We start from the raw sequence: 25366 nt of genomic DNA, 5'->3' as shown, positions 1-25366 counted from the left end.
TATAGTTTAAAATGTCCTTGCACTGCCACAGTAACCATTGACCAATTTACTGTCAACTTACCACCAAAATTAAAATTTGAAAATCAAAATCATTAGAGCTATGATGGATGGATGGATCAAAATTTAAACGTGATCTGTTTGTGTAACAAAACATGATCTGTTTGTGTAATAGTTTTAGGGTTGACTTTCAATAGTATAATTTGAATTTTAAAATAGCACCACCGATCCCACACTTGTAAAGTAAGAAAAAATAATTGTAAACTGCATAATTTAAAAGTTTATATGCATGAATATGTTATGATATATACCGAGACAGGTGAACCAAATGTATTATTTAAGAGATATAATATTAACACGTTATTAACATTAAGATCCATTTTCTTGATACGCACAATCAATGAAATACTTAACCAACTAATTAATTAGTTTTAAATAATATTAATATCTCAAAATGTTACTCAACTTTATTTTGTATCAATTTGAGTACTGATAAGTTTATATATTGGAGATGATGATTTCTATATTAAATTAGTAGATAAATTTTAATGAGTTTTAACTGAAACGTTTTGGAACTAAAACTTTGATTCCAATCAGAGCTACAATGGGAGACCTCAAATAGACGACGTCAGAGCTCTGTTTAGGCCATTAGCGTGTCATTTTCAGATTTATTTTAATGATAAAATAAATAAATTTAGTGAATTTTGATTTTATATTTATACATATGTCCAAGTGCATGTCCGTGAAGTTTATATGTCATTTTCAGATTTATTTTAATGATAAATTTAGTGAATTTGAATTTATTTATACATATGTCTAAGTGCATGTCAAATGAAGTAGGTGAATTTGAATTTATTTATACATATGTCTAAGTGCATGTCAAATGAAGTAGGTGAAAAAAATTTAAGTTTTTTCAAAAAGTTTTATCTTTTTCAAACTAATTAATTGAGAAGTGGATGACGTAAAACTTTAAGATTTTAAAGAATATTTACATTTTTAAAAATAATTAATTGAGGTATAATGAGTAAATTCTTTTTATTCTTTTTCGATTTGTCAAAATGAACAAGTAGAAAGAGATTAGAAAAAGAAAGAAAAAAAACAATAATTAATAATAGAGGAAGTATTTACATTAGTTATACACGCTATTATATATTGGACACAGTGAATTATTAGTATCATGAATTTTTATGTACTAGTGATGAAAAAGAATTTTATAGATGCATTAGTAATTACCCCTCAAAATTTCTTTTACATCTTGTTCATCATAATTATTGAGGATATTTTTGTAAATGAATATTTGTGTATAATATATACTAATTTTAATATATCAAACCAAATAAAGCATTATAAATAATTTATGTATAATTAATACAAATATTAAGGAGTAATATTGTTATACACTCAATCAATTGATCGATTAGATTATTGAACTGGCGTTGCTGGATCAAATTATTATAATTTGAGCGATGTCAAATTAGATTTTAGGCCTAACTTACACCCCAAAGCTAGCTCAAAAGGAGGAGGATTATCCAATCTTTATAAAGAGTCCACATTTCATTAACCACTAATATGAGATTTTTATCATTTTTTAACAGACTACTATTTAACTATCCGTTTGGCACATTATTGATTATTGCATTTTACAAAATAAATACATTATTGTAATTACAATATCTCAATCAAATAAGTCAACATTAATATTTCTCAAGGTAATAAGTCAACAACTAACCTTGATATATTTATTAAAAAACTATAAATAGAAGGATAATTTTATTATATTAATCTTTAAGTATATAGAATATAATATCTTGAAAAATATAATAATTAATGATAAGAATAAATTAGAAACTAACTGTAAAATTATTTATGAATGTTTTAATATAAACAAATATTATTGAATATTTATTTTTAGTATAGTGGACAAATATATTAAATATTTTTGACACCATGAGAGCTTTAGTAATAAACTAGGTAAATACCTTGTTGCTCACTAAATTTGAAGATCCAAGGTATGGCCTCCAAGGTATCCATCATTTCAACATGCACAGTTAAATCTTGTGGAAGAAGTCAGCACCATCCAGATAATTGTGAGATTATTGAGTTGACACCATGGGACATTTATGAGCTTCAAATTGAATACTTTCAAAATGGTCTCCTCTTCCTCATGCCTACATTTGAACAAGTAAGAGATGTATCAAAATCAACAAATACTACTTCATTAATTGATCATCTTAGAGTATCACTATCTCGAACTTTAGATTTCTTCCCTCCATTCTGCGGCCGCCTTGAGGCAGCCCAAGCCCAAGAAGAGAAGAGTGGAACCACTGGTTTCTTCGTCAACTGTAACAACGTCGGTGTGCAATTCAACCATGCGATAGCTGATGGTGTTACAGTAGGCGACATAATGGAATCAAATTTGGTTCCTCATGTGGTACACGATTTCTTCCCACTAAGTGGAGTCCAAAACACAGAGGCTACTTCCCAACCATTTTTAGCTGTGCAAGTAACAGAGCTTGTGGATGGCGTTTTCATTGGCTGCTCAGCCAATCACGCATTGGTTGATGGATCATCCTATTGGCATTTTTACAATTCTTGGGCTGAGATATCTCGGGGTTGTAATGTCATCTCAAAAATTCCTTATTTAAAACGTAAATTTCCTTTCAAAATGGACCATTTCTCTGATCGCATTTATATACCCAATGAAAGAATCAACGCAGGTGATAAATTCACTCCACCAGCGCTGCGAGAAAAGGCATTTCACTTTAGCAGAGAAAATGTGTCCAAGCTAAAAGCAAAGGCCAATCATCAAATGAACACTACAAAGATTTCTTCACTTCAAGCTGTATTGGCTCACCTTTGGCAATCGGTGATACGCTGTCGTCGTCTTGATCACAGCGAAGAAACTACTTTTGAGGTATCCATTGACATGAGGAAAAGACTGAATCCTCCATTACCTGAAGGGTTCTTTGGGAATGCAATTTACCCTGCACCCACAACTATCAAGACGGGAGAGCTGCTCAAGCACGGATTTGGATGGGCTGCTTTACAAATTAATAAGACGATTGCCACCCATGATCATGAAAAGTTGAAGTGCATATACGAGAATTGGATGAAGGAACCTGAGGTACCAAAATTGGGGGATTTGCCAAGCAATTACTTTATGCTGAACGGCTCTCCGCAATTCAATGTTTATAAGTATGATTTTGGTTGGGGAAAGCCGATTGCACATAGAGGTGGGGTGGGGAACCTGTTAGATGGGAAGATAACAGTGGCACCTGGGCTAGAAGAAGGGAGCATGATTGTTGAAATTTGCCTTTCTTCAGAGACGATACAAGCATTGGAGGAAGACATAATATTTGGGGAGTTTGTCAACAACACTACACCAATGGTTGGTGTGGAACGAACAATTCGATCTCGTATTTAACTCTTTTTTAATGGTAGTTCTTGTTAGATTGCAGTTGTGTGTAAGCTTTTTTATCAGTAGAATAATGCACCATAGAGGTGTTTACTTGTGTCTCAGGGATGCTGCTTGTATTTGAGAACCTTTTTCTTTTTCTTTTTTGAGAATTGAGAAGCAAAGTTAGTACTATCTTTTGAGGGCAAAAACTAAAACAACCAACACCAGTTCACTATCTCGAGCTTTAGCTTTTTTCCCTCCATTCCGTGGCCGCCTTACACAACCAAAGACGACACCACTTCTTTCTTCATAAACTGTAATAATTATCACGGTTCTCAACTCAACCATGCAATGCAGTTCCGCACATGGTATTAGAGTCAGTGACATTGTGCAGATCCTTATGTGCCACTCAATGGAATCTAAAATCAAGAGGCTATCTCCCAACCTTGTTTTGCAGTGGAAGTAACAGAGCTAGAAGATGTCTAGTGAAACAAAATTTCTTTATTAATATTAAATTAAAGTCCGAGCATATTTTATTGGATAAATGTGATGCGAAAAATATGTTTATATCATAAGCAAGCATAAATTGAAGACCAACATATCACGGTCCAAGTACAATGATAATTGTTGTACCCTAAACATCAATTGTTTGGATGGTGCTTGGTTAAGTTGTTTTTGGTTTTTATATGTGCTTTTTTACTACATTAAATTGCGTGTTTTAGCCTCCTATTTAATCGAGTCGATATTATTTTTGTTATATATACTCCTTAACAACTAGTCTAGCCTTATATATCTCAACCATGCCATTAGCCTTGTGCTTAACTTCAAGAACACATTTGATTAGTTTTTGAAAAATTAACATCCCACACACATTTAAGAGGATAAATAGCAAGTTGTTAATCATACTCTTTAAAAATAAATTACTTACAGCATATTATTATCATCTTACAGCACATCAATTAATAATATATTAATTACAAAATATATATTTAAAAATAAACTATTTATAGCATATTATTATCAAGTTATAGCATATTAACTAATAATCTATTAATAAAAAAATATTTTATTATTTAACTAATAATTGTTATATTTAAATAATTAATTTTATTTATTCACTTACCTTTTATCAACAAAACCTTTTAAATTATTACTGATTAAACAATTACTTTTTAATATTTTTAATAGAAATAATAATTTATTATTTATTAAATATTAATTAAACTTCATAGTATATAGTTAACTTTTAAAAAATAAAATCTAAAAATTAGGGATTTGATTTTAATTAATTTCATATTATATGGTTACCCAATAACTAGTCATCCCATATCAACCAATACTCTTTTATCTTCTCCCAATACACTCAACCTCTCCCCATTTATTAATGATTAAAAATTTTGAAAACATTTATTAAGTTGCTTTTGACGGTGCATTTATTGAATGTTGCATGCCTGAGAATTTGAAGAGTTAATCTTTTTATTGAGTTAAATTAAAGCTAGATAAATTATTAGCAATACAATTATTCTTCATTTCAAAATTTCTCTATTATTTTGAAATTTCTTTCAACATATAATTAATTTCCCCCCAAGAATTCAAGATTATTTTCATAGCTGCATATTTCAATTCTGATGGATAACTTTGTGTAAATTTTAATTAAACATTGTGAAAAGTGGATTTTTTCAGGTTAGTTTTTAGTTATGATTTGTTTCTTTTAATTATGAGTTGTTGGTTTTATTTAGATTTTTCGTTTTTTACATTTAAAACATCGTTAAATTTTTTGTTAACGGCATTATCTGTAATACAGTTTGTAAATTTTTTTTTTTTGAAAGAAACAGTATGCTCTGTATAGCGTACATGAAGTCTGAAATTTATTTTTTTAGTGAATGAAATGTGTATGAAACATGTATCATTTGTGTATGAATTTTTTTTAATAGTACAAAATTTTGTTTTTCCATAATCCAGTGCTATAGACACTCTCTCTATATTGAATTTCTCATCTGACTAGATGAAACATATTCAATTGAAATATTATTTGACTGCATTTACATGCTCATTTGAAAGTTTGATAGATCATTTGGCTAAAGCATTGTGTGATTGAATTGTAGGTTAAAATCCTACCTGCCAAATATGTTATGAAGACGGACGATGATACTTTTGTAAGGATATCTAGTCTCAAGGGAAAGGATCCTAATGGTCTATTAGATGGTGGGATATCTTTTGAATGGTCTATAATGTATCAATGTTACAATTATTTATGTATGAATTTTGTTTGAAATAGATTGTAACTTTATATAAACTAACTAAACAATGCATGTATCATAATAGTTTATGATTGGCAGTATAGTTTAATGTATATTTTTAATGTATAAATATTGTATGAATTATGAATGGCATATTGATTTTGATATATGTAACAGAAATCAATGATATATATATAAACATTGTATGAATATTGCATGAACATTGTATGAATAACATATACAACACTTTATGAATGGCAGGACAATACAGTTTATATTTATAATGAATAAACATTGTTTGAATTATGAATGACATACTGAACTTTGACATATGCAATGAAAACAAATGATATATATGAACATTGTATGAATACAACCTGAAGATTATATGAATGGCAGTATAGCTCAATTTATATTTATTATGTATAAATATTGTATGAATTATGAATGTCATATTGTACTTTGACATATGTAACATAAACAAATGATATATATATGAAAATTGAATGAAAACTGTATGAAACATTATATGAATACCATAAATGTCAGTGATAACTACTGCACTCAATAAAACAAAATGTGTTTATAACATTCAAATCAACATAATAACAAATTTAACATTACGAAATCATTGTTTTTGCACAGGATAATTTGAACATGTCTTTCTATTGTGTCCAACCTGGCGGCATCTACTGCAAGTCATTTTCGTCCTTTTGAATTTCACGTCAGCAAACACCATCCATGATTGTTCACTTGTCAAAAATGATTTTGCAAAACCATCGTTAAAAAATAATGGCATGAATGAGCCTTTTCTTTAACGGTAAAGGCATAAATGAGTCAAACTTTTAACTGATTGCGTAAATAAGCCTTTTCTGAAAGTTCAATGGCATATTTGAGCATTTTCCTTTATTTTTAATACGTTGAAGGTGACATCTTTTGAGGAATAATAGTAATCATTACGCGTATTGAAGCTTGAAAAAGTAGCAAGTATAATCATTATACGTGTTAAAACTGAGGTGTATAGTAAATATAATCATTACACGTGTTGAAACTGAAAAAAAAATTACATTAGGTTTATGCCATAAACAACAATAGATATGATTTTCTAGTGAAAATAAGCCAGTTGTAAACTTTTTTTTAATAATTTCTCTTACATTTCTTTCTAAAGTCGTGATTCATAATCATGAATATTAATATGTTGTCGAGTCACAACCACTTAATGTAGCACATCTTGATCCCGTTAAACTGAAAACAAACGGCAAGCAACAGAAATATGAGGTGAATATAGTTGAAAAAGGCTTATGTATGATCTAGTAAGAAATCTAATTAATACATTCTGTTTAATTGAATTGTACCTCTTATATAACAAAAGATGTTCATTTTGATCATTTACTCTAAACTAATGAATGTATTTTTAAAATATATTAACTTGGATTGTACGTAGCTAACAAAATTTACATGTTCAGTGTTGTCTTTTTGATGAGTTTCAAAGAAAAAAGAAACTTCATAAAATTTTACACCATTTTCTCTACTTTCTCCAACAAAATTTACTATTTTCTCTTTTAATATAATTTTCTCTAATAAGTATATACCATTTATGTTTTAAATTTTAAGTTCTCTCTTTTGATTCAATTTTTAAATTTAAATGATCTTTGCATTGCAAGGCTATAATTTGCAATTACAAGAAACTTTTGGACCTTTTCCCAAATTCAATTTTGCAAAACTATACCTAGTGTTTTTGCCGATTGCAAACGTCGCCGTTAGAACATCGGCCGTCGTTGCTCCAGTTAGGGCAAGAAAAAGTGAAGTGAAGGTTCAATGGCGTTGAAATCAGTATTCGATTCTTCAGTGATTAGGGCAGAATTCGACAAAGCCGGAATCAACAATCGCTTCATCCCTCTTATTTGGAAGTTAGTTTCCACTCGTTCTAGTTTCTTTAGATGATGAAAAAGTTTTTTTTTTCTGCTCATAATTGTTGTGTGTATATGCATGAATAGGTATGTAATACAGAATCCAGATTGCAATTGGGAAGATATTCCATCTTTGCCCTCGTCAGCTTACACTTTGCTTCGTGCCAAGTTCAAAGCTTCAACTTCTGTTGTCCACTCTGTCTTCGAGTCAAACGACGGGGTTACCACCAAGCTCCTCATCAAGCTTCAGGTTAAATTCATACTCAAATCCGTTACAAATTGCTATTTAACAGGAGTGGCGGTGTGTTAGATTTTGATTGTTTCCCAAATTTTGGAATTTGTGTTATTGTGCTAATAGGAGGTTTGAGGTGTCGGTGTCCCCTTTTTATGTGCTTTAAATGTTTCTGATATACATATTAAGAAAAAAGGTGGTGCTTTATAGTATCTCTACCTGAACTTGTTGGTTTACAATCATATCTCATTGACGATTTTAAATTCTAGAATGGAGCATTTGTGGAGTCTGTGATTATGAGATATGACTCCAGCTTGGGGAAATTAAATGGAAAGCCTCGTCCTGGAGGACCAAGATCAACCTTGTGTGTATCCTCTCAGGTATGTCATTTTATTAACTTATATCTAGAAATGGCTGAGTTGCTTGTATATTAGCTGCAAACTGTTTTATCCTTTCGGCAACAGCAACAACATACCCTGCGTAATCCTTCCAATTATCCCTATGGCATGCCTAAGTATTTGATGTTCTGATCTGAAAGACGTTTTATGTTGACCAGACACTCTTTTCTTTAAGGTTGGATGCAAAATGGGCTGTACATTCTGTGCTACCGGAACCATGGGGTTCAAAAATAACCTGTCTTCTGGAGAGATAGTTGAACAGTTGGTGCATGCCTCTCATTTATCAACCATCCGTAATATTGTTTTCATGGTATCGTTTTTTCCTTTGTACAATTTTACTTTTCTCCATGGTATTTTATGTCTAGTTAGTGGTGGATCTGGATTTTGAAGGCACCTGGTTCTATGTTCTTTAGGCCTTTCATTGTTTAACTTTTTAATCAGTTGACTTATGAGCTCCAAAAAAGCTCCCAAACTTGTTATAATTTGTCAAGGTTCTTAAACTTGTCTGTGTAATTTCCCAAATTACTGAAGTACAAGTTTCTTCCTCCATCTCGATAAAAATTGATCAACTTTTTGCTACAGCAAGTTTAAGAGTAAATGCTTGTGTAGATTATTCTATGGACTAAGAAAAGTGAATAAACTAACTATTGAAATGTGACTAGTGCAGTTGAAATAATCTCGCATTAAATTTGTACCAGCAAAAGTAGTAGTATTGATCAATATGTGGATTGACAGAGGTGAAAAGCTTTCTCCTGAAAGTAGGTTAGGATTTATTGGATGGACGAAAAAGGAAGAGGTAAAGTTTCTTGGTAGAATGGTGTAAGCTGGTATATAATACATCAAAGTTGCAAATTCACTAATGAAGTTTGGGAGAATCTGTTGGAGAGAAAAGAGATGTGAAGTATCAAACCTTCAAGAAGGAAACTGAGGATATAACTATAGTTCTTCCAGTCCTTGTAGAAGGATTTTCTGATTTGAATTCATCTATCAGAGTAATTAAGAATTTTTGGATGCATTCTTCTTATCTACTTTATAATTTCATTTTTAAGTATTTTTTTCTTTTCTTTTGGTTTGTTTCCATCCGCTCATTCTTGAGTGTTCATTTTTGTTGCATTATCATCCAACTGATGCACAGGGAATGGGAGAACCGTTGAACAACTACTCTTCCCTGGTGGATGCCATACGAGTGATGACAGCATCTCCATTTCAGATCTCTCCTAGAAAAATTACAGTCTCAACGGTATGAGCGACCTATTGATGTCTATTTCTTTCATATTACAATATGCTATATGGTTGCTCACCTTGACTTCTTGATGCACACTCATTTTTATGTACTTGTGGTTTTTTATGTAATAAATTTTTTCATATCAGGAGTCTACTTTCTCATAATTAGCTCTTTCATTGCATGCTTTTATTATATAGATCATATGAACAGTAAATAACCGGTTAAAAATGTTTTGTAGGTTGGAATAATTCATGCCATTAACAAGCTCCACAATGACATCCCAAATTTGAACTTGGCAGTCTCTTTGCATGCACCGGTGCAAGATATCCGTTGTCAGATAATGCCTGCAGCAAGAGCTTTTCCTTTGGAAAAACTCATGAATGCACTGCAAGAATATCAAAAGAAAAGGTGTTGCCATTGCCCTGTTATACTTATATAGCATTCACTGTCTTTTTCCCATTTTAAATTGTGCCATTTGACTTGCATGGAGATTAAGATATTAACTTGTGTATTATATAATAAGTGGTCGTAGCAACTATATAGTTTTGAACTCACATAGATGGCATCAGTGTTTTAAGTCGATAATCAAGGTTTAAGTTTATTTAAGGCTCATCAGATAGGGATTTTAACCCTATGTATTTCAAATTTCATAAGCTTAATTTTTGTCCATTTATTTATATTAGAGTAAATTTGGACTTCAAACTTTATTCAGATTGCAGTAATGACAAGTTCATTGGAAAATTAAAATTTTGGCAGCTCATTGTAAAGCCATGTCTTTAAATGGGGCCCTAATTATATCGAGTTATTAAAACTTTTGAAAGTTCAATAAATTTAAGTATAAATAGAATGCTATTATACATTTTTGAACAGTTATAAGATGGAAAGAGTGGAATAAGTTGAGGCACATAAATTAATTTAATGTCCATGATGACCAATTTGGTATAAGTTGCTGAAAGATCTTATTTTTCCCTTATTTGTAGCCAGCAAAAGATCTTTATAGAATATATTATGCTTGATGGACTAAATGATGAGGAGCAACACGCCCATCAGCTTGGGAAACTGCTAGAAGCATTTCAAGTGGTGAGTTTTAAGCAGTTCATGTAAATCCCACCCTAAAAATGTGGGCTGTGAGTACATATGCGAGTTAATTTCTTCTTAACACATTTAGGTTGCATCCCTGGATGTTTCCAAACTAAAAAACATTTACTTGGAGGGAAAAGATAAAAACGAGGAGAAAGAGAGAGAGAGAGAGAGAATCTATGTCGATCAGCCATCAGACAGTGGGGGTCTTACGACCTATATCTAAACAGTTCATTTCATCTTTTACTCACAGAGAATTTTTCAAGTGTGTTTTGCATTTACATCAAAATATTGTTTTTCTTTCACAGGTTGTGAATCTCATACCTTTTAATCCAATTGGATCATTAAGTCAATTCATTACCAGTACAAATCAGAAAGTCGCCAGGTTTCAGAAAATATTAAGGGACATCTATGATATTCGCACAACTGTTCGCAAGGAGATGGGCCAAGATATAAGTGGTGCCTGTGGTCAATTGGTGGTTAATCTTCCAGATAAACGCTCTATCAGCAATGCAGCTCCTCTAACAGACATCGAGGATATTCGTAGGCAGTAGAGTTATAGGTATGTTCTAGGTTCTTAAATTAGATCAAATTTTCAATCAAGCCCCCCCACTTGATCAGGCTTTAGTACATTTGCAAGTGATAATAGTTTGCAGAAATTTGAACCAAATTCAGCTATTAAAGAAGTCTATTCCTCTTGTTATCTTGAACAGTATTATTTAAAGAAGACACAATAGGGAAACCCCTGTACAATATTGATGCATACAGAATGTAACGGTGACCAAAGTTTTTCTGCAGAATTCTATGTTAAAAGGAGAGACGATTAGCAGCTCTATCTACAGGATCTATATTGCTTTCAGTCTCTGCATTAAGTTGCTGTTAGTCCCTGCCAATCTGTGGTTGTGGTTGAACTAAGTTGGATCTCACTTTTCAGAAGGCTTTTGTGGAAAGGTCTTAATGGAGGAGTGAATGATGCATCACAAGCTCAAGGGAGATATATGACGAGCTACCTTTCTAATATATATATTTTTTCCTTTTCTCAAATTAGGAATGTAATTTTTTAAAATTAGAAATCGCACTTCAAAGGCATGGACGTGTACAAGAAATTGCTTAAGGAGATGTGTGTTCAGAAAATATTGTGCACAATCATGAAATTGGAAGACATCATAAGCTAGGCTACTGATGTTGGTCTGCATCTATGATTTTAGATGTATGCAATTTTAAATCACCACAACTCACAAGCATAAATTTTCAGTTTAAGTTCTGGAGGAATCTTGGTTCATAATGTCAAATACTAACCACTGAATTCAATAGTTCACACAGAAATCATGCTGGAGAATGCATGGACAAGTAATGGGAGAATATAATGAGACCCCAAAGATATGAAACATTTCCCCATGTCATTTAGGCATGAACGGAAAGTTGAGTACAAAGATGATGATGTTGCATGCAATTTTGCATCGGACATCGTTACGAAAGATGAATTCAACAATTCCAGAAGAACCCGAAAATGAGGGACGAGTCCATGCTGTAGTCAAACCTTGGTGCCCATTACTAATACACTAAATGTTCACAGAGCACACAACTAACTAACCCAGCATTTTTGAGAAGCTTTCTGCAAGTCCACAACTAAAATCACATTGCCAGGGGTACCCCCAAAACACAAATCCAAACAACAGATACAAAATAGCATTGCCTAAAATCAAAATTGAGAGGATTGTACAGCAATACTTCGATCATCAGTAATAACCCCCCCTTACCTTTTTCGACAAACAAAGAAACAGGAACTACCACTTCACTTAACTGCAAGACCTATGAAGACAATAGTGCTTCGATTTTTGCTATTTGATCTTCTTCATTTTTCGGAGTTGGATTCTTGTTTGCCTCATCATAAAGATCGTGTTTCCACTTTTCAACCACCTTACTTGGATTAGGTCCTTGCCTTGAACTGAATCTGTCTCTCCCCCTGTGATCACTATTGCCATGGTACCTGTCTCTTGATGGAAATTTGCCCCTCCATGTTTGACCCCTGTTTGCATACCTCTCACCAGTAAATGGTCTCTCATATCTACTAGGATGGCGTGACATGTGGTCAGTTCTTTCATTCTTTCTTCCGCCATCTACTTCAGGGTGAGAAGGATTAGGCTTAACAAGCTCCGTCACAGCTTTCTCAAGTTTTTCAGTATCCACTGGAATCTTTTCCTCCCTAAATGACCTTTTCTTCACAGGTGGTTTAGGATTTTCCTTTACTTCAAAGTACCTGTCATGGCGCCAAACATCATTTTGCCTGCCTGAAACTTTGCTCTTCTCGTCATTCATCTGCTTATCATTTGTTGTGGCTCTGTTCGATGTCTCTTTCGCATCTTTCCACCATCCTCGCTCTTCAGGGGGAAACAAAAGATAGTAACTAAATCTTGAACACTAAATACACAGGTCATAATATGCAGGTAGGAAATACTGTTTTCTTCTCTAGATATGTTTCGCTGACTTAGGTCTCAAGCATTTTCTACTTCTCAAAACTTAAGAGCATCATATGTTATACATAGTAGAATAAGTATCTAACATACTTGCACCGAAAAGTGTAGTCTAACGACCAATGAAGTTGATGCGAGCATTGGAGACTGGGGTTTGAGTCCTCTTACTTGAGGAATTACATGGTACCTATGCTGGCCCGGTGTAATAGTTGAGGTGCACACAAGTTGGCCCATATACCAGCATTAGCAAGGAAAAAAGCTAGATAATGTACTAATAACAAGTTGGCCTAGGCACCAAGCAAATAAAAGGAGGGTTCTCTCATTACAGACAGATTCTGATCACAGGTAAGTCAAGTTAGACGTCACACATTGGTCTGATGCTTGCTTTTGCTACTCAGGAAAGAAAAATGGCAGGTTCTCATCAAAATGCAAGAATAATATGTGGAAACTCACCAGTTGCTGCCTTATGCCTGAAGCTTCTATCAACTTGCCCAGCACTACCACGCTCATCGTGCTGTTATAAGATATGCACAGGCAAGTCTAACATGGTTATATACATGGATCTACTTGGAAGTCAACGGGCTGAACAAGAATCCCACAACATCAGCCACAATATAAGAAAAAAGAGTACATTAACTTAAATCAATGCACTTGTTCGTGGAAAATCTATTCTCGTCTACTGAAATTCAAAAATCTGAAATTTATTTATTCATTTTCTGACAATTAGAACCTAAAATTTATTCAAATAAAAAAAAATTCATTTGTTCTCTTGCTAAGTTGAATTCCATTCTCATCCCTCCCCACTAATTAACAGTAATGTTATCCTAATTGTGCACATGAATGAATAAAGGAACTATCATCAAGTATATTCGCATGCTTCAATAAAGTAGAAACAAACTCCTCCAAAGAGCCAGGTCACCAAAATTTTATCACAACAGTAATCAAAGGCATAATCTAACACAAACTGACACAAGAAGCAAATGAAGTTAGTGTACACAACACGGAAACCTGAAAAAATGAGGTAGAATGAGGTATTACTGATGGATTTGTAGAGTGTTTGGATGATCGATGGCGAGAACCTTCATTGAGATCAGAAGACTCTTTGATCCCATCATCTTTAACTGCTACATTCTCAGATGGTTTCCTTGGAGTTCTTTCTGACTTCGAATCTTGCACTGACGGAGCATCAAGAGGCACATCATCTTGCAGACGGCGATGGTGTTTTAAATCCCGTTCTGAATTGTTTTCACTATCTAAATTGTGTGTGGTAGGTGGTCTCTCAGTTTCTTGTCTACTTTGTCTCCTTGATCTCTTTGGACTAGAAAGAACAAACATGATACAGAATATTAGCACACGATTTGTATACGCAAAATCCACATCATTTACAAATTGAGTAATTCCAAATGAAGCAAAAGGTGTGCAATAAACAGAATTCCAATTTCACAAGACACAATTTACTGTTTCCAGTTGTGAAGCGGTTGAAGACACAACTCTTTAACTCTCAAAAGCAAAAATGGTTTCTTCTGTTACTCCAGTACTTTTTAATATAACAACCCGTTCATTTATGTCGAAAAAGCTTAAAATCTCGAAGACCAAATGGTTCTTTCATTCTCACCCCACTATTTTTCCTCCTCTCAGCAGTACTCGTATAAATTCAGTCCTACAGAAACCCCAAATTCACGTAACCAATTTTCATTTTAACGCCGATACAGAAAAGAAAAACAGAAAAACTTCACAGACCCGAGAAATCCTAAAAGTTCAAGATTACAAAGTCCCGCCAACTGTTCCTTTTTCCTCGGCTCTTCAAATAATGAATTTTAATCGAACCCTAAATCATTCGAAAGCTATTAAAAAATTCCCAATTATTTCAAGAAAATATAATCGATTACCTGGGTTCTTGATCGAACCGGGAACGGTGACGTTTCGAGTCGGAATCGCGACCCTCTCGACGAGACGACATTAGGGTAAATCGGAGAAGATAACTTGGCTAAAGGTGGGACTCATAAATGGTGATGACGGTATGTAAACCAGATATTCGGGTCGAGGATACAGTATGGGCCCAATATTAGTGGGCCTTAAGACTTGTGCGAAATAGGCTCTTTCAATGTCACCATTCAAGTTTTAACCTCTTTAAGAAAAAATATTTGCAAAAATAACCTTCTGGCCTCCATGAGGTACGTAAAATTTTAACGATGGACACAACTTGTTTTGGCATCAAGAATCGATAAAATTCCCAGATTAATTTGACTAATCGCCAGATCTTTGTCATAAATCTAGACGAAAATCAAATTGATGGACGAAACCAGGAATTTATGGCCAAATTTTGATGAATTATTATTGTTTTGATTGTAAATAAATCACCAGAAATGAAAATCCTAATCAATCTTGTATATAAATTTCACCAACACGTTTTTTGCTTCAAAATTAGTCCATAGAATAACTCCACATTTGACACATGTTCCTCTAATATTATCCCAACAATTTACAATAGTTAGATTTAACATAAACCTTCAAACATCAACACTCATTTTGTCTTTTTCAATAAGTTTTTTAAAAGTTTAACAGACACAATAATGGTGATAAGCAATGAATCTTTAATTTTCTACATTACATATTTCAGTGCTTTCTAATTGTAATTATGTGCCCATAATTTTGATTTATTTAAAGATGAATAAGGGCTAAAAAATTTCTAGCGTGCGTCTAAAATTATTAATGTTTGTTAACAAGGCCAAAAGTTAAACAGTATTACAAGAGGTTACTGAAAATAAATTTCACTATTTTAAGGCATGCTAGATGGCTTAATGTTTTTTAAAACTATGAGATAAAGATAGTTATAATTAATTGTCATATACAAAATCAGACAAGCAACTTGATATAACATACTTAGAACGTGAAATAATTCTTTATATGGTTGAAAATAAATCTGATATAAAATAATGGTAGATGAACTTAAAGTATGTACTTGTTTACGAAGATGTTCTTTGAAAACCAAACTCGAAATTAATTATTTCAAAAACTATTTCCAAAATAAAATTCAAACACCATTTTGGTTCATTAACTAAGGAGAGTAGGAAGGGAAAAAAAATAATAATCAGTCCATATATGATATCAAACATATACTTAAAGTATATTTAGTGTACGTAGCCAAACAACAGAGTTAAAGTCGAGGTCGTTGAAGGATTGAAGTAAAATCAACTCTTTGGTTTAAATCTGGTGCACCACTTTACAAGAAGATGTTCAATGTCTGCATCCATTCGAGTTCCTACGCCTCCCCAGACTAACATGTGACCAACATCTCCAAGTGATTCACCACTAACTTGGTGAACTGTCTTGAAGCCAATCCTTGTGTAGAATTTCACAAGCTGTTACAATCAAAGAGAAATATCCAATTTGTAATCAGAATCCACTCTTCTACTCGAATTAGAAAGTAAAAATCAGTAGGTGTGAATGCTTGCAGTAGAAAAGCCTATTGTCTAGTGATAAGAGTGCACATGTTACATATTTGAACTGTGTCTCAGACGAAAGGCTTTGGTAGCAAAGTGAAAAAAAGGGGAATTAACTCCCATCCTCCTCTTGTTGACATAATGGAGCCGGAGTTCCAATTAACAACAAGAGAAATTGCAATCCAAAAACAGGGCATGATAATTAACCCAGAAGGAGGGAAAATTGAAGAATAACCTTGGTGTGGTAAAGCTCAGTATCATAAATGGCGAGCAATTCAGCTTTTTTACAACCAGAGTCATAACCATGCCTAATTGCGACTGCTCCAATAAACAATCCAATCCCAAATATTGATTTTTCCATCCCCAGAGTCTCTCTCTGAAGTCTGATTGAGTCTAAATGTAGAATTTTACCTTGAAACCAAACCCTTATCAAACCCTCAGCTTTTCCAAGGTCTCTTTGGGTTTTTATGCTCTTCGCTGTGATTCTGAAAAAGGGCCCTAATGTTTTCAGCTGAAGATCAAGATTTTGGGATCTCGATGCCTCCATGATTTCTGACATGGTCGGAAAGTTATCCTCAGAATTTATACTGTTTGTTCTTGTTTTTTGGTCACTCTGAGATGAACTACTGGAGAGTGAAATACGAGAGATGAGGGATTTTGGATGTTTTGTAGATGTTGGTATTCTTGGATGAGGGAATTGAGTTATGGTGTTTCTGATAGAAATTGGGCATTTTGTGCAAGGATATGAACTCATTGTTGTGGAATTTTGAGGATATGAAATTGTGGAATGCCTCACAAAGTAGACATTTTATTTACTCTTTTTATTTCAACATTGCTATCTTTGCAGTTTATCGATCACATAATTGTCCATTCATTCATTCATGTGGACTCATGTCTTCCAAATAATCATAATACTATAAACTAATGAACTTTTACCAATCATATATGCATCATAAAAAAAAACCAATTAATCACTCGTATCATTTCATTTAATAAAAAAACAAATAAGCCCCTTCCCAAAGCTAAACATCTTGTTTTAATACATACAAGATTTCAATAGATTATATTATTTATAATGAGCACTAGTAATCTAAAGAATAAATACACAATTTTCCAACAAGATAGAGAGAGTTGTTATACAAAACCGTAGTTATTAAAAATTAACAATCAAAACATTGTATTTAAAGTAACAATACAATAGATAACAACCATTCAAACAAGGTGAAAGTTAACCATAACACTGGTTGCAGCGTTTTACTATATACAATTATACAGTTATATACAAAGAATACATGGATAAAGAAATAGACCGCATCCTCCCCACACTGGATATGTTGTGTTGTACATGGAAAAAGAAAATTTTATTATTATCTTCTGAATAAATAGAGTTTCACTATGTTATGCCTTTCAAAAATTCTGGTTCGTTTTAACAAAGAATGCATCAATTGGTACATATTTGCTAGCAGTTGGAGAGGGTTTCTGTTTCTTTTTCTGCCGACTGCTGCTTCCAGTATGGCCTCTCTGAGCAGCCCTAGCAAAAAATTAGAAAGAATAGGATGACACCACCAGTACTGATACAATGGCATTAAACTAGATGAGGAAATATATTCATGTATCATCAAGACCATGAAGTAGAAGGTACCTCTGTTGTGGCATAAAACTTCTGTGGTGGTTACCTGATTCTTCACCTTGCAACTTTTCAGCAAGATGAAAATCAGAATGTTCTTGCCTTTCTTCAATGAAACTAGGAGGCAGTTCAATACCACAAATAGAGCATTTGTAGTCGTCCACCCAAAGAAATAATTGCTTCTGATTTGATGCAGACCCTGCTTCATCATTCGCGCAGTTAACACCAACTTCCCATCTATCACAGCTGCTTGCCTCCAATTGTCTCACATAAGAATCGACCTTATCAGACTCTATTGTATGATCAGTATCGGTTGGTTCATGAACCTGAATACAATGACATTGACAATTAGAAAGCTTAGTATTTGAATCATTTAACTTTCTTTGGTCATATAGATGCACTTTAGCTTTTTAGTGAGAAAAACATATACCTTAGGTTGAGGTTCACTACTTTGAGGTACAAGAGTTTCATTCAATTCTTCATTAATGTTCCCTATTGCATGGCAACTGTAAGTAGAATCTGATGCCTGGTTCTCCATTGAAGAGACACGCAGATCACAAGATGTCTCGGGGCAGTAGGTAGGACAACAATTCTCATCAACTGAGAAAGTATTATCACAAACATTAGAGACCAAGGGCCTGTAATCACTTGTCTTTCCTCCAGAAGCATCTCCAGAAAAAATGAAACTAGAAAGAGTTTTTTGTGTAGGATCAGGTGGAATCCCGTTCTTGTCTTCACTGAAATGAGACATTCGAAGACCTGATAGAAAAGTTCAACTGCTTAGTCAAAATGCCTCATGCTGGAAATTTGCAGTCAAATAAAACAACATCAAAATAGGTAATGGCAACAGCTGAACATGTCATTTCCAGCTCAGGGAAGACAATAATATTAATGGTGTTTGGATTCTGTTTTAGGCCTTTTGATGCCCCCAAAGCACATTCATAAATCCATAATTAACCAATGAATGAAATTAAAAGTTACAGAAACATGGTGGCAAGTGAGTGGGACAGCATTGAAAACTGATAGAAGCACAATTATAAAAATTTAAAACCCCTCCACTGTTGTAAAAGAGGGCAAAGTCCCCTCATACAAATCAAAATAAGACCTATAAAACAGCAAATCCAAATAGCCTAAGGAACTAATAAAATCTATGAATTGTTCTCTATATTTGCTTCTTCTTTTGCACTGCCTGATAATGTAAACCTTCTTCAGAAAAATTATAGGCTTTCGAACGTTTTATTCATTAGTAGCTGTAACCTCTCCTTCAATCCGATAGCAGCCTCAGAAAGATTAGGAGAAAATAAATTTTGCAAACTTCAAGCTACACATTGCTACCAAATTTCAATTGATATCATGAATTTTTCAAACCAAATAAAAATATTAACACATCAAATTCCAGGTCCCCCTTTCACTCATCATCTGCAGTTATTAAGCAGAAGGAAAGAAGATGACTCCGCTAAGATGTAAAAGCAGACAATATTTGATCAACAGCTTATAATCTTTTTTAAAAATTAAAAAATTAAAAAATTGAAGTGTATTGTGGTATATAAATCAGTACATGATTTCAACCACATGTGAATTTAAGTATTTTGAGGCACATATTTTATGCTTTTCTCCACAAACACAATCATCTTAATATTCCCCCACACAAAAAAAAACAATAACAGCTTATTTATAGCACTGAGCAATATAGAGAAGGGAAACCACACAAGACAACCATATTTTCTAAAAGGAACTGAACAATGTTTAAGTACCCACCCATGAGCCTCAAAGAAACAGGAAATTCGGCCTTAAGCAGCTTTGAAGCATGTTTCAAGATTTCCTCACTGGAACTTATGTAACTTGGCAAAGTCACCGCTCGAGATCGAATCTGGAGACCTTGACTATATCAGCTAATGTTATATAGAAATAACCTAAATCTATGTAGTAAAAGTCACTAAAGCAAAATGTTGGAAGTACCTCAAAGGATGCGGTCTTCAGTTTTAGTGTCAATGTTCGCCCAAAAAGACCTTCCTTTATCATATCAGCAGAAAGCATTTCTGATAGATCAACTGCAAGCCAAAGTTAGTAAAATTAACTTGGTTTCAGGGTAAATTATTTCTGGGCTTCCAGCAGAAGGAAAATTTCTCCATACTCAAAAATCTAAAGGGGGGGGGGGGGGGGGGGGAGAGAAGGGACATATGCATTGGTCATGCAATCTGAAACCCTGCAGTAACTAAAACCATACCTAATTTTTGAAAAAGCAAAGCTTCGTCGCTAGTGGCTGAAAATGTTCTTTCGTTACTTATACTCTTTCTCATCCTATATTGAGGAGTATCGGTTCCACCAAGCCCTAGACCTACGGAAAGGAAAAAGTCTGCAACAAAAAGGCAACTGATATGTTGTCAATATACAGAAGAATCCATCAAGGGGAAAATTCAGGACACAAGCAGTGACCACTTCAGTTGATCAAATTTGAAGAAAACCTCTCAAACACAAAGAACATCATATTATACAGCTCAAATCGAGATTGAACTTTCTAGGTTGTGTTCTTGTCAGATTAAGGGGTAATAAAGAGATCGATTGTATCATTATCAAACCTGCTGAAGAACGAGAAAACAGGCCACAAAGGGAACTACTCTTTTGCAGCATCTCCTCACAGGTTGCTATTCCAAAGACATCCTTTAAGATACGTTCAGTGACCTTACCAATGCCCCCAATCTGTACATAGTTTCCTGAATGTCAGATTATAGACCTACATCCTAAAATGTAAAAGCAAAAGTGAACTGCCCAATTTGAATGAAGATACTTCACAAACCAGAGAGCCTAAACAATACAGCTACTCTCTGTACCTTCCTTATTGGAAGTGAAGAAATAAATGTCACAACAGCACTTCGATCATTTGGCAAAACAAACTGGCCGTTTGGTTTGTTGATATCTGAACAAACCTGTGAGACGGAATAAAGAAGCTATTATTCGAAAATCCACATTTGATACAAAAAAGTGTGAATAGCTGAATGTGTCTAATTAGTTGGGTTTCCAATCCATCTTCTATCATGCTTTTCCAAAATTATGATGCAATCTTTCCCTATTTTGGTGAGGCATACCTAGAAATGAGTTTGGATAATCCTCCTAGATCAATGCAGAAACTAATGCATCCTGTAGAAGCCTCGAAAAGATTCTATGTAGAAAGCACGACAAAGAACTAAAATAAATTATTTTCATTTTCAATACCTTAGCAAGTAAGCGGTTTGGTGCAACTCCAGCACTGCACGTTAGACCTGTCTCAAGGTGTACACTTTCTCTAAGCTCTTTAGCTACCTTAAAGGAGTGGAACAACCAAAAAATGGAGGATCACAAGACACAAACAAAGTCAAAGGAAAGAAAAAACAAGGATAGATAAGATTTGGGAGGAAATTTTGATGGAATAGAATTTAATGTAGACTTACTTCTCCACTCGTAATGCCACTCTCTTTGCAAACACTAGTAATATCTAGGTATGCCTCATCCAAGCTGGCAGCCAAAAAGTTCGGATCATATTTCTGAAAAACTATGAGAAGGTGGATTAACAATCCAAATAATTAGGCACATACCGATCAAAAACAACTAAGTCCATAGAATTACAGTATGCAACCTTTTCTTGTTAAGTTGCTGTAATGATTATATTTCTGAAAGTCTACAGGGACAAATAACAACTCTGGACATAGTTTACGTGCAATGAATCCAGGCATCGCAGCTCGAACACCAAATTTCCGGGCCTATAAAGCATAAGTACATGTTATTCAGAAAAAGGGAAAAGGGATACAAAGAAACAACATACTTTACAGAAATAGGAATCTGAAAGCTAAATTATAAATGAGCTAAACATGAATATCCACCAGCAACATCTGTGCAGAAAGCATCTCTGATTAATCGGAATGTCAAACCTCATAGTTCGCTGTGGAAAGCATGGACATGCTGCCAACAGCCATAGGCCTGCCTTTCAATGAAGGATTACACAAGGTTTCAACAGCTGCATAAAAAGCATCCATATCCACATGTAGCCAGATCCTTGACAAATCACGTGTGGCTTCTAGCTCTAAAATCCTTTTGTCAGCAATCTGGAAAAGAAAAGGAAAGAAGCTAACTTAATATATAAATTCAATGAAAAGTTTGGTTATGCAGTTAGAGCCAGACTGCATTCCAACAGAGAACCATCGGTAGATATAGCTTACGCTATGGGTTTATACTAGATTTGAACCCATAACTGTAACAATACATAGAATTCAACAATAAAAATCTTAAAAGTTGAAGCCATAACAATTTAAAACCTGGATCCACCTCTATTCCCACCCCAGCCCATCTCAGATCCCAACTGACCAAAAAACTAGTTGAGTCTGTTCTTCTGACAGTTGAAATTCATAATTGCACACTTAGTATATCCTCATAGAGCAGCAGCCAACTGATCCTAGACTTTAAAAAAAAATCCTTACACGCATCACAAAGAAGCACAACATTTTTTTATCATAAATACTCAATCAAAAACACTTGGTCATCCACAAACACATCAATTCATGCATGCAGAGAACACAGATAGACAGAAATGGGCAATTAGGTTCCTGACATGACACATTTGAAACATAACCATTTTCCTAATTGACATTAAAAAGAATTACCTTCTGATGATGAGATATATCTTGTGCAGTGAGTTTGGAGTACTGAATACGCATGTTCTCGATTTTCTGCTTCGTATAAGCTTCCTTCTTTTCCTCATTCTCAAAATACTTGGACCCTTTACTCATTTCATACACTATCCTCTGTACTTTTTCCTTGTCCACTCCTTCCATTCCTACAATTTCGATCATCAATCACTAAAACCTCGTATAGAAAAACATTTTAAACTTTGAGAAAAATTGATCCGAAACCAATTTAAACAAGTTAGGTCAACTAATCAACTCATTTTACATTCAATCGATTGGAAACAATTTCATTCTGAACTGATCATTTACACTTCAAACAGATGATTGAAGCAATTAATTGTAATAAAACAATTGGAAATACCTAAATATAAAAAAAATACTAGAAAGTAAAAATTACCTGCTTTGGCATTGGTGAAGACTGTGTGATAAGATTCCCATGGGCGAGAAGAGGACGGATCTTCGCTCCCAACTGAAGCTTCGCTCTTCGCCATGGATTGAGTTGCTTCGACAAGAAGATGAAGTTTTCACCTAAAAGGGAAAGACCGCGGCTTTTGATTTTGTCTCAATTTGATAAATATTTTACGCGCCACCTCTTTAGTTTTTTAAATCATATTTTGCACACTTAAGTTTTTGAGTTTCACAGATTTCACCCCCGTACTTATTTCCCGGTAACAGAGGTCCAAAACTTTGCTTAATGATTCATTTCTCGCCATTGCTTTAAACAAACAATTTTGTACCTCAAAATAATTTATAAAGACAATATGTATTCTACTCGAATGTGATGACGAATTTTTAACCAAACTAAGTCATTATATAAAATAATTTACCAAAGTAATATATTTTTCTAAAATTTTACAAAATTAGTATAAACGTATTTCACGGTAACGTTTTAGGGTATATTTTATTTTTAAAAAACTAATAGCATTAGGTTGATATACGTTATTGTAAATAACGTTTTACTTTTAAAACGTTATTTTCAGTAATGTTTTACTCCTAAAACGTTACTATGAGTAACGTTTTACTTTTAAAACGTTATTGTGAGTAACGTATATCTATCTGACGCTATCAACTTTTAAAAAATAAAATATATCCTAAAACATTACTGTGGAATACGTTTATACTAGTTTTGTAAAATTTTATAAAAACATATTATTTTGGTGAATTGCTTTATATAATGACTTAGTTTGGTTAAAACCTCATGAATAAACTTTTTCCAAATACGACTAAATAATGTAGATATTATTTATCATTGACGTATTATAATCAGTATAAAAAAGGGAAATTGCACAGACTCATGAAAAATTGGATATTATATAATAAAAGGATTATTGTATATAATAGCAAACTAATAACCTAAATTAAATGGAATAGCTACGGTTTGATTTAATTGTGCTCCATAGCAAACATTAGCTAAAATTTGTCAGTGTCTCTCTCCCAAAAATCTCGCTCGCCACTGTCCATTCTCGCTCGCCTCTCTCGCTTTATACACAGAAGTGTATAATTTTGTTTCTGTTTTGTATAAAGCGAGAGAAAATTGTATATACACATGCAAAAATGTATATCTTCGTGTTATACAATTTACAAACATTTTACTTCAAATATTGCAGAGGAAAAGGCCAACAAATTCTACAATTGTGAATTATACAATTACAGTTTTATACAACAGAAGTGTATATATTGTGTTTTTGTTTTTGTATAAAGCGAGAAAAACATATATCTTTTTGCTATACACTTATAATTATGCAATATACATACATTTTAATTCGATTCAACTGTATGCAAAACAAATTATACAATTGCAGCGAAATAGGTCAGCGAATTATACAATTTAGGCTAGCGAATTATACAATTTAGGCCAACGAATTATACAATTATATATGTATAGCAAATTATACAGTTTTATGTTTTGCTATGAAGCGCAATTATGCAAAATTTGTTATAGCATACAAATATGAATTTTTTATTTGCTATATATGAAAGTTGCCCTATAATAAATAAGTGATTAATAAATCCTAAATGTTTGATAGCAATAATATTTTGGACAAAGTTGAGTTGAAAAACAGGTCCTAATCCAGGCCATCCATTTAATTTAATTTGTGGTATGAGTTAACCATTAAGTTTTATATACTATGCAAAAAGTAATCGCTGCTTCTTATTGTGGTCAATCAAATGAAACAAGTGTGCTTGTGTATAAGGGAAAGAGAATTGTTCAAAAAGGGACAAAACCCAAAGTCATATTTTTTATGTTCATTTGTCAAAATCCACGTTAATGCAAGTTAAGGCAAAAAAAATTTAGCAACTTATTAAGAGATCGGAGTCAAAAGGGCAATTTTTTTTTTTTTAAAAAAATAGCATATCAAAATTATTTTTAACCAAAAGAGCAAAATTGTTTCATCATGAACGATTTTCTTCTGACAAAATTAAGATCGGTACAACATTAAAAAAATTGAAATCACTGCTCCAACAACATTTTTATTGAATTGCTTATATTTTTAAAAAAACTGGAATCGCTGCTCCAGCAGCGATTTCCTGATTACATTGGTCTGCTTCCAATATGGAAAATTCTTTTTGATGTTCAAATAAAAATTGATTTACTTTCTAATGTAACTAACCACACCAAATATTTTTTCTAACAAATCAATTTTTTTAAAAGAAAGAATTGATAAAATCGTTGCTATAAGCAGC

The 25366-nt window shown here is 33.3% G+C and overlaps 4 protein-coding genes and 1 long non-coding RNA gene across 6 annotated transcripts; 2 read left to right on the top strand and 3 right to left on the bottom strand.

Moving 5' to 3' along the window:
• Positions 1-1855: 1855 nt before the first annotated feature.
• Positions 1856-3586, top strand: LOC101265074 (protein ENHANCED PSEUDOMONAS SUSCEPTIBILITY 1). The gene has a single exon (XM_004230647.5). It carries the CDS (start codon positions 2009-2011, stop codon positions 3419-3421), a length of 1413 nt encoding a protein of 470 aa, XP_004230695.1. The 5' UTR covers positions 1856-2008; the 3' UTR covers positions 3422-3586.
• A 3490-nt stretch (positions 3587-7076) lies between these two features.
• LOC101264767 (uncharacterized) lies at positions 7077-11704 on the top strand. The gene is made up of 9 exons (XM_004230646.5): positions 7077-7544; positions 7632-7794; positions 8046-8156; positions 8350-8484; positions 9310-9414; positions 9638-9807; positions 10380-10479; positions 10788-11041; positions 11278-11704. Exons 1-8 carry the CDS (start codon positions 7453-7455, stop codon positions 11031-11033), a joined length of 1122 nt encoding a protein of 373 aa, XP_004230694.1. The 5' UTR covers positions 7077-7452; the 3' UTR covers positions 11034-11041; positions 11278-11704.
• Positions 11705-12010: 306 nt separating this feature from the next.
• LOC101264258 (uncharacterized) lies at positions 12011-15000 on the bottom strand. Of its 2 annotated transcripts, none has more exons than XM_004230644.5 (4): positions 14843-15000; positions 13962-14271; positions 13407-13467; positions 12011-12860 (listed from the first exon to the last, which is right to left on the bottom strand). In XM_004230644.5, the coding sequence occupies exons 1-4, from the start codon at positions 14911-14913 to the stop codon at positions 12292-12294; spliced, it is 1011 nt and encodes a 336-aa protein (XP_004230692.1). In that variant the 5' UTR covers positions 14914-15000; the 3' UTR covers positions 12011-12291. The 2 variants fall into 2 exon arrangements, with proteins under 2 accessions (XP_004230692.1, XP_004230693.1); XM_004230645.5 differs by having other exon boundaries at positions 13992-14271.
• Positions 15001-15930: 930 nt separating this feature from the next.
• LOC101263941 (uncharacterized) lies at positions 15931-17314 on the bottom strand. The gene is made up of 2 exons (XR_011211879.1): positions 16632-17314; positions 15931-16315 (listed from the first exon to the last, which is right to left on the bottom strand). It is a non-coding gene; the product is annotated as an uncharacterized lncRNA (long non-coding RNA).
• Positions 17315-17527: 213 nt separating this feature from the next.
• On the bottom strand, positions 17528-23248 carry LOC101263644 (DNA polymerase kappa). Its single transcript, XM_010316875.4, has 14 exons — positions 23079-23248; positions 22658-22830; positions 21929-22102; positions 21637-21760; positions 21452-21552; positions 21237-21323; positions 20855-20950; positions 20603-20723; positions 20251-20379; positions 19983-20074; positions 19782-19893; positions 18454-18782; positions 18039-18349; positions 17528-17927 (listed from the first exon to the last, which is right to left on the bottom strand). Exons 1-14 carry the CDS (start codon positions 23170-23172, stop codon positions 17804-17806), a joined length of 2067 nt encoding a protein of 688 aa, XP_010315177.1. The 5' UTR covers positions 23173-23248; the 3' UTR covers positions 17528-17803.
• Positions 23249-25366: the final 2118 nt, after the last annotated feature.

This window comes from Solanum lycopersicum, chromosome 1 (assembly GCF_036512215.1).
Source record: "Solanum lycopersicum chromosome 1, SLM_r2.1".
Taxonomy (NCBI): domain Eukaryota; kingdom Viridiplantae; phylum Streptophyta; class Magnoliopsida; order Solanales; family Solanaceae; genus Solanum; species Solanum lycopersicum.
This window is presented reverse-complemented; position numbering and strand designations above follow the sequence as displayed.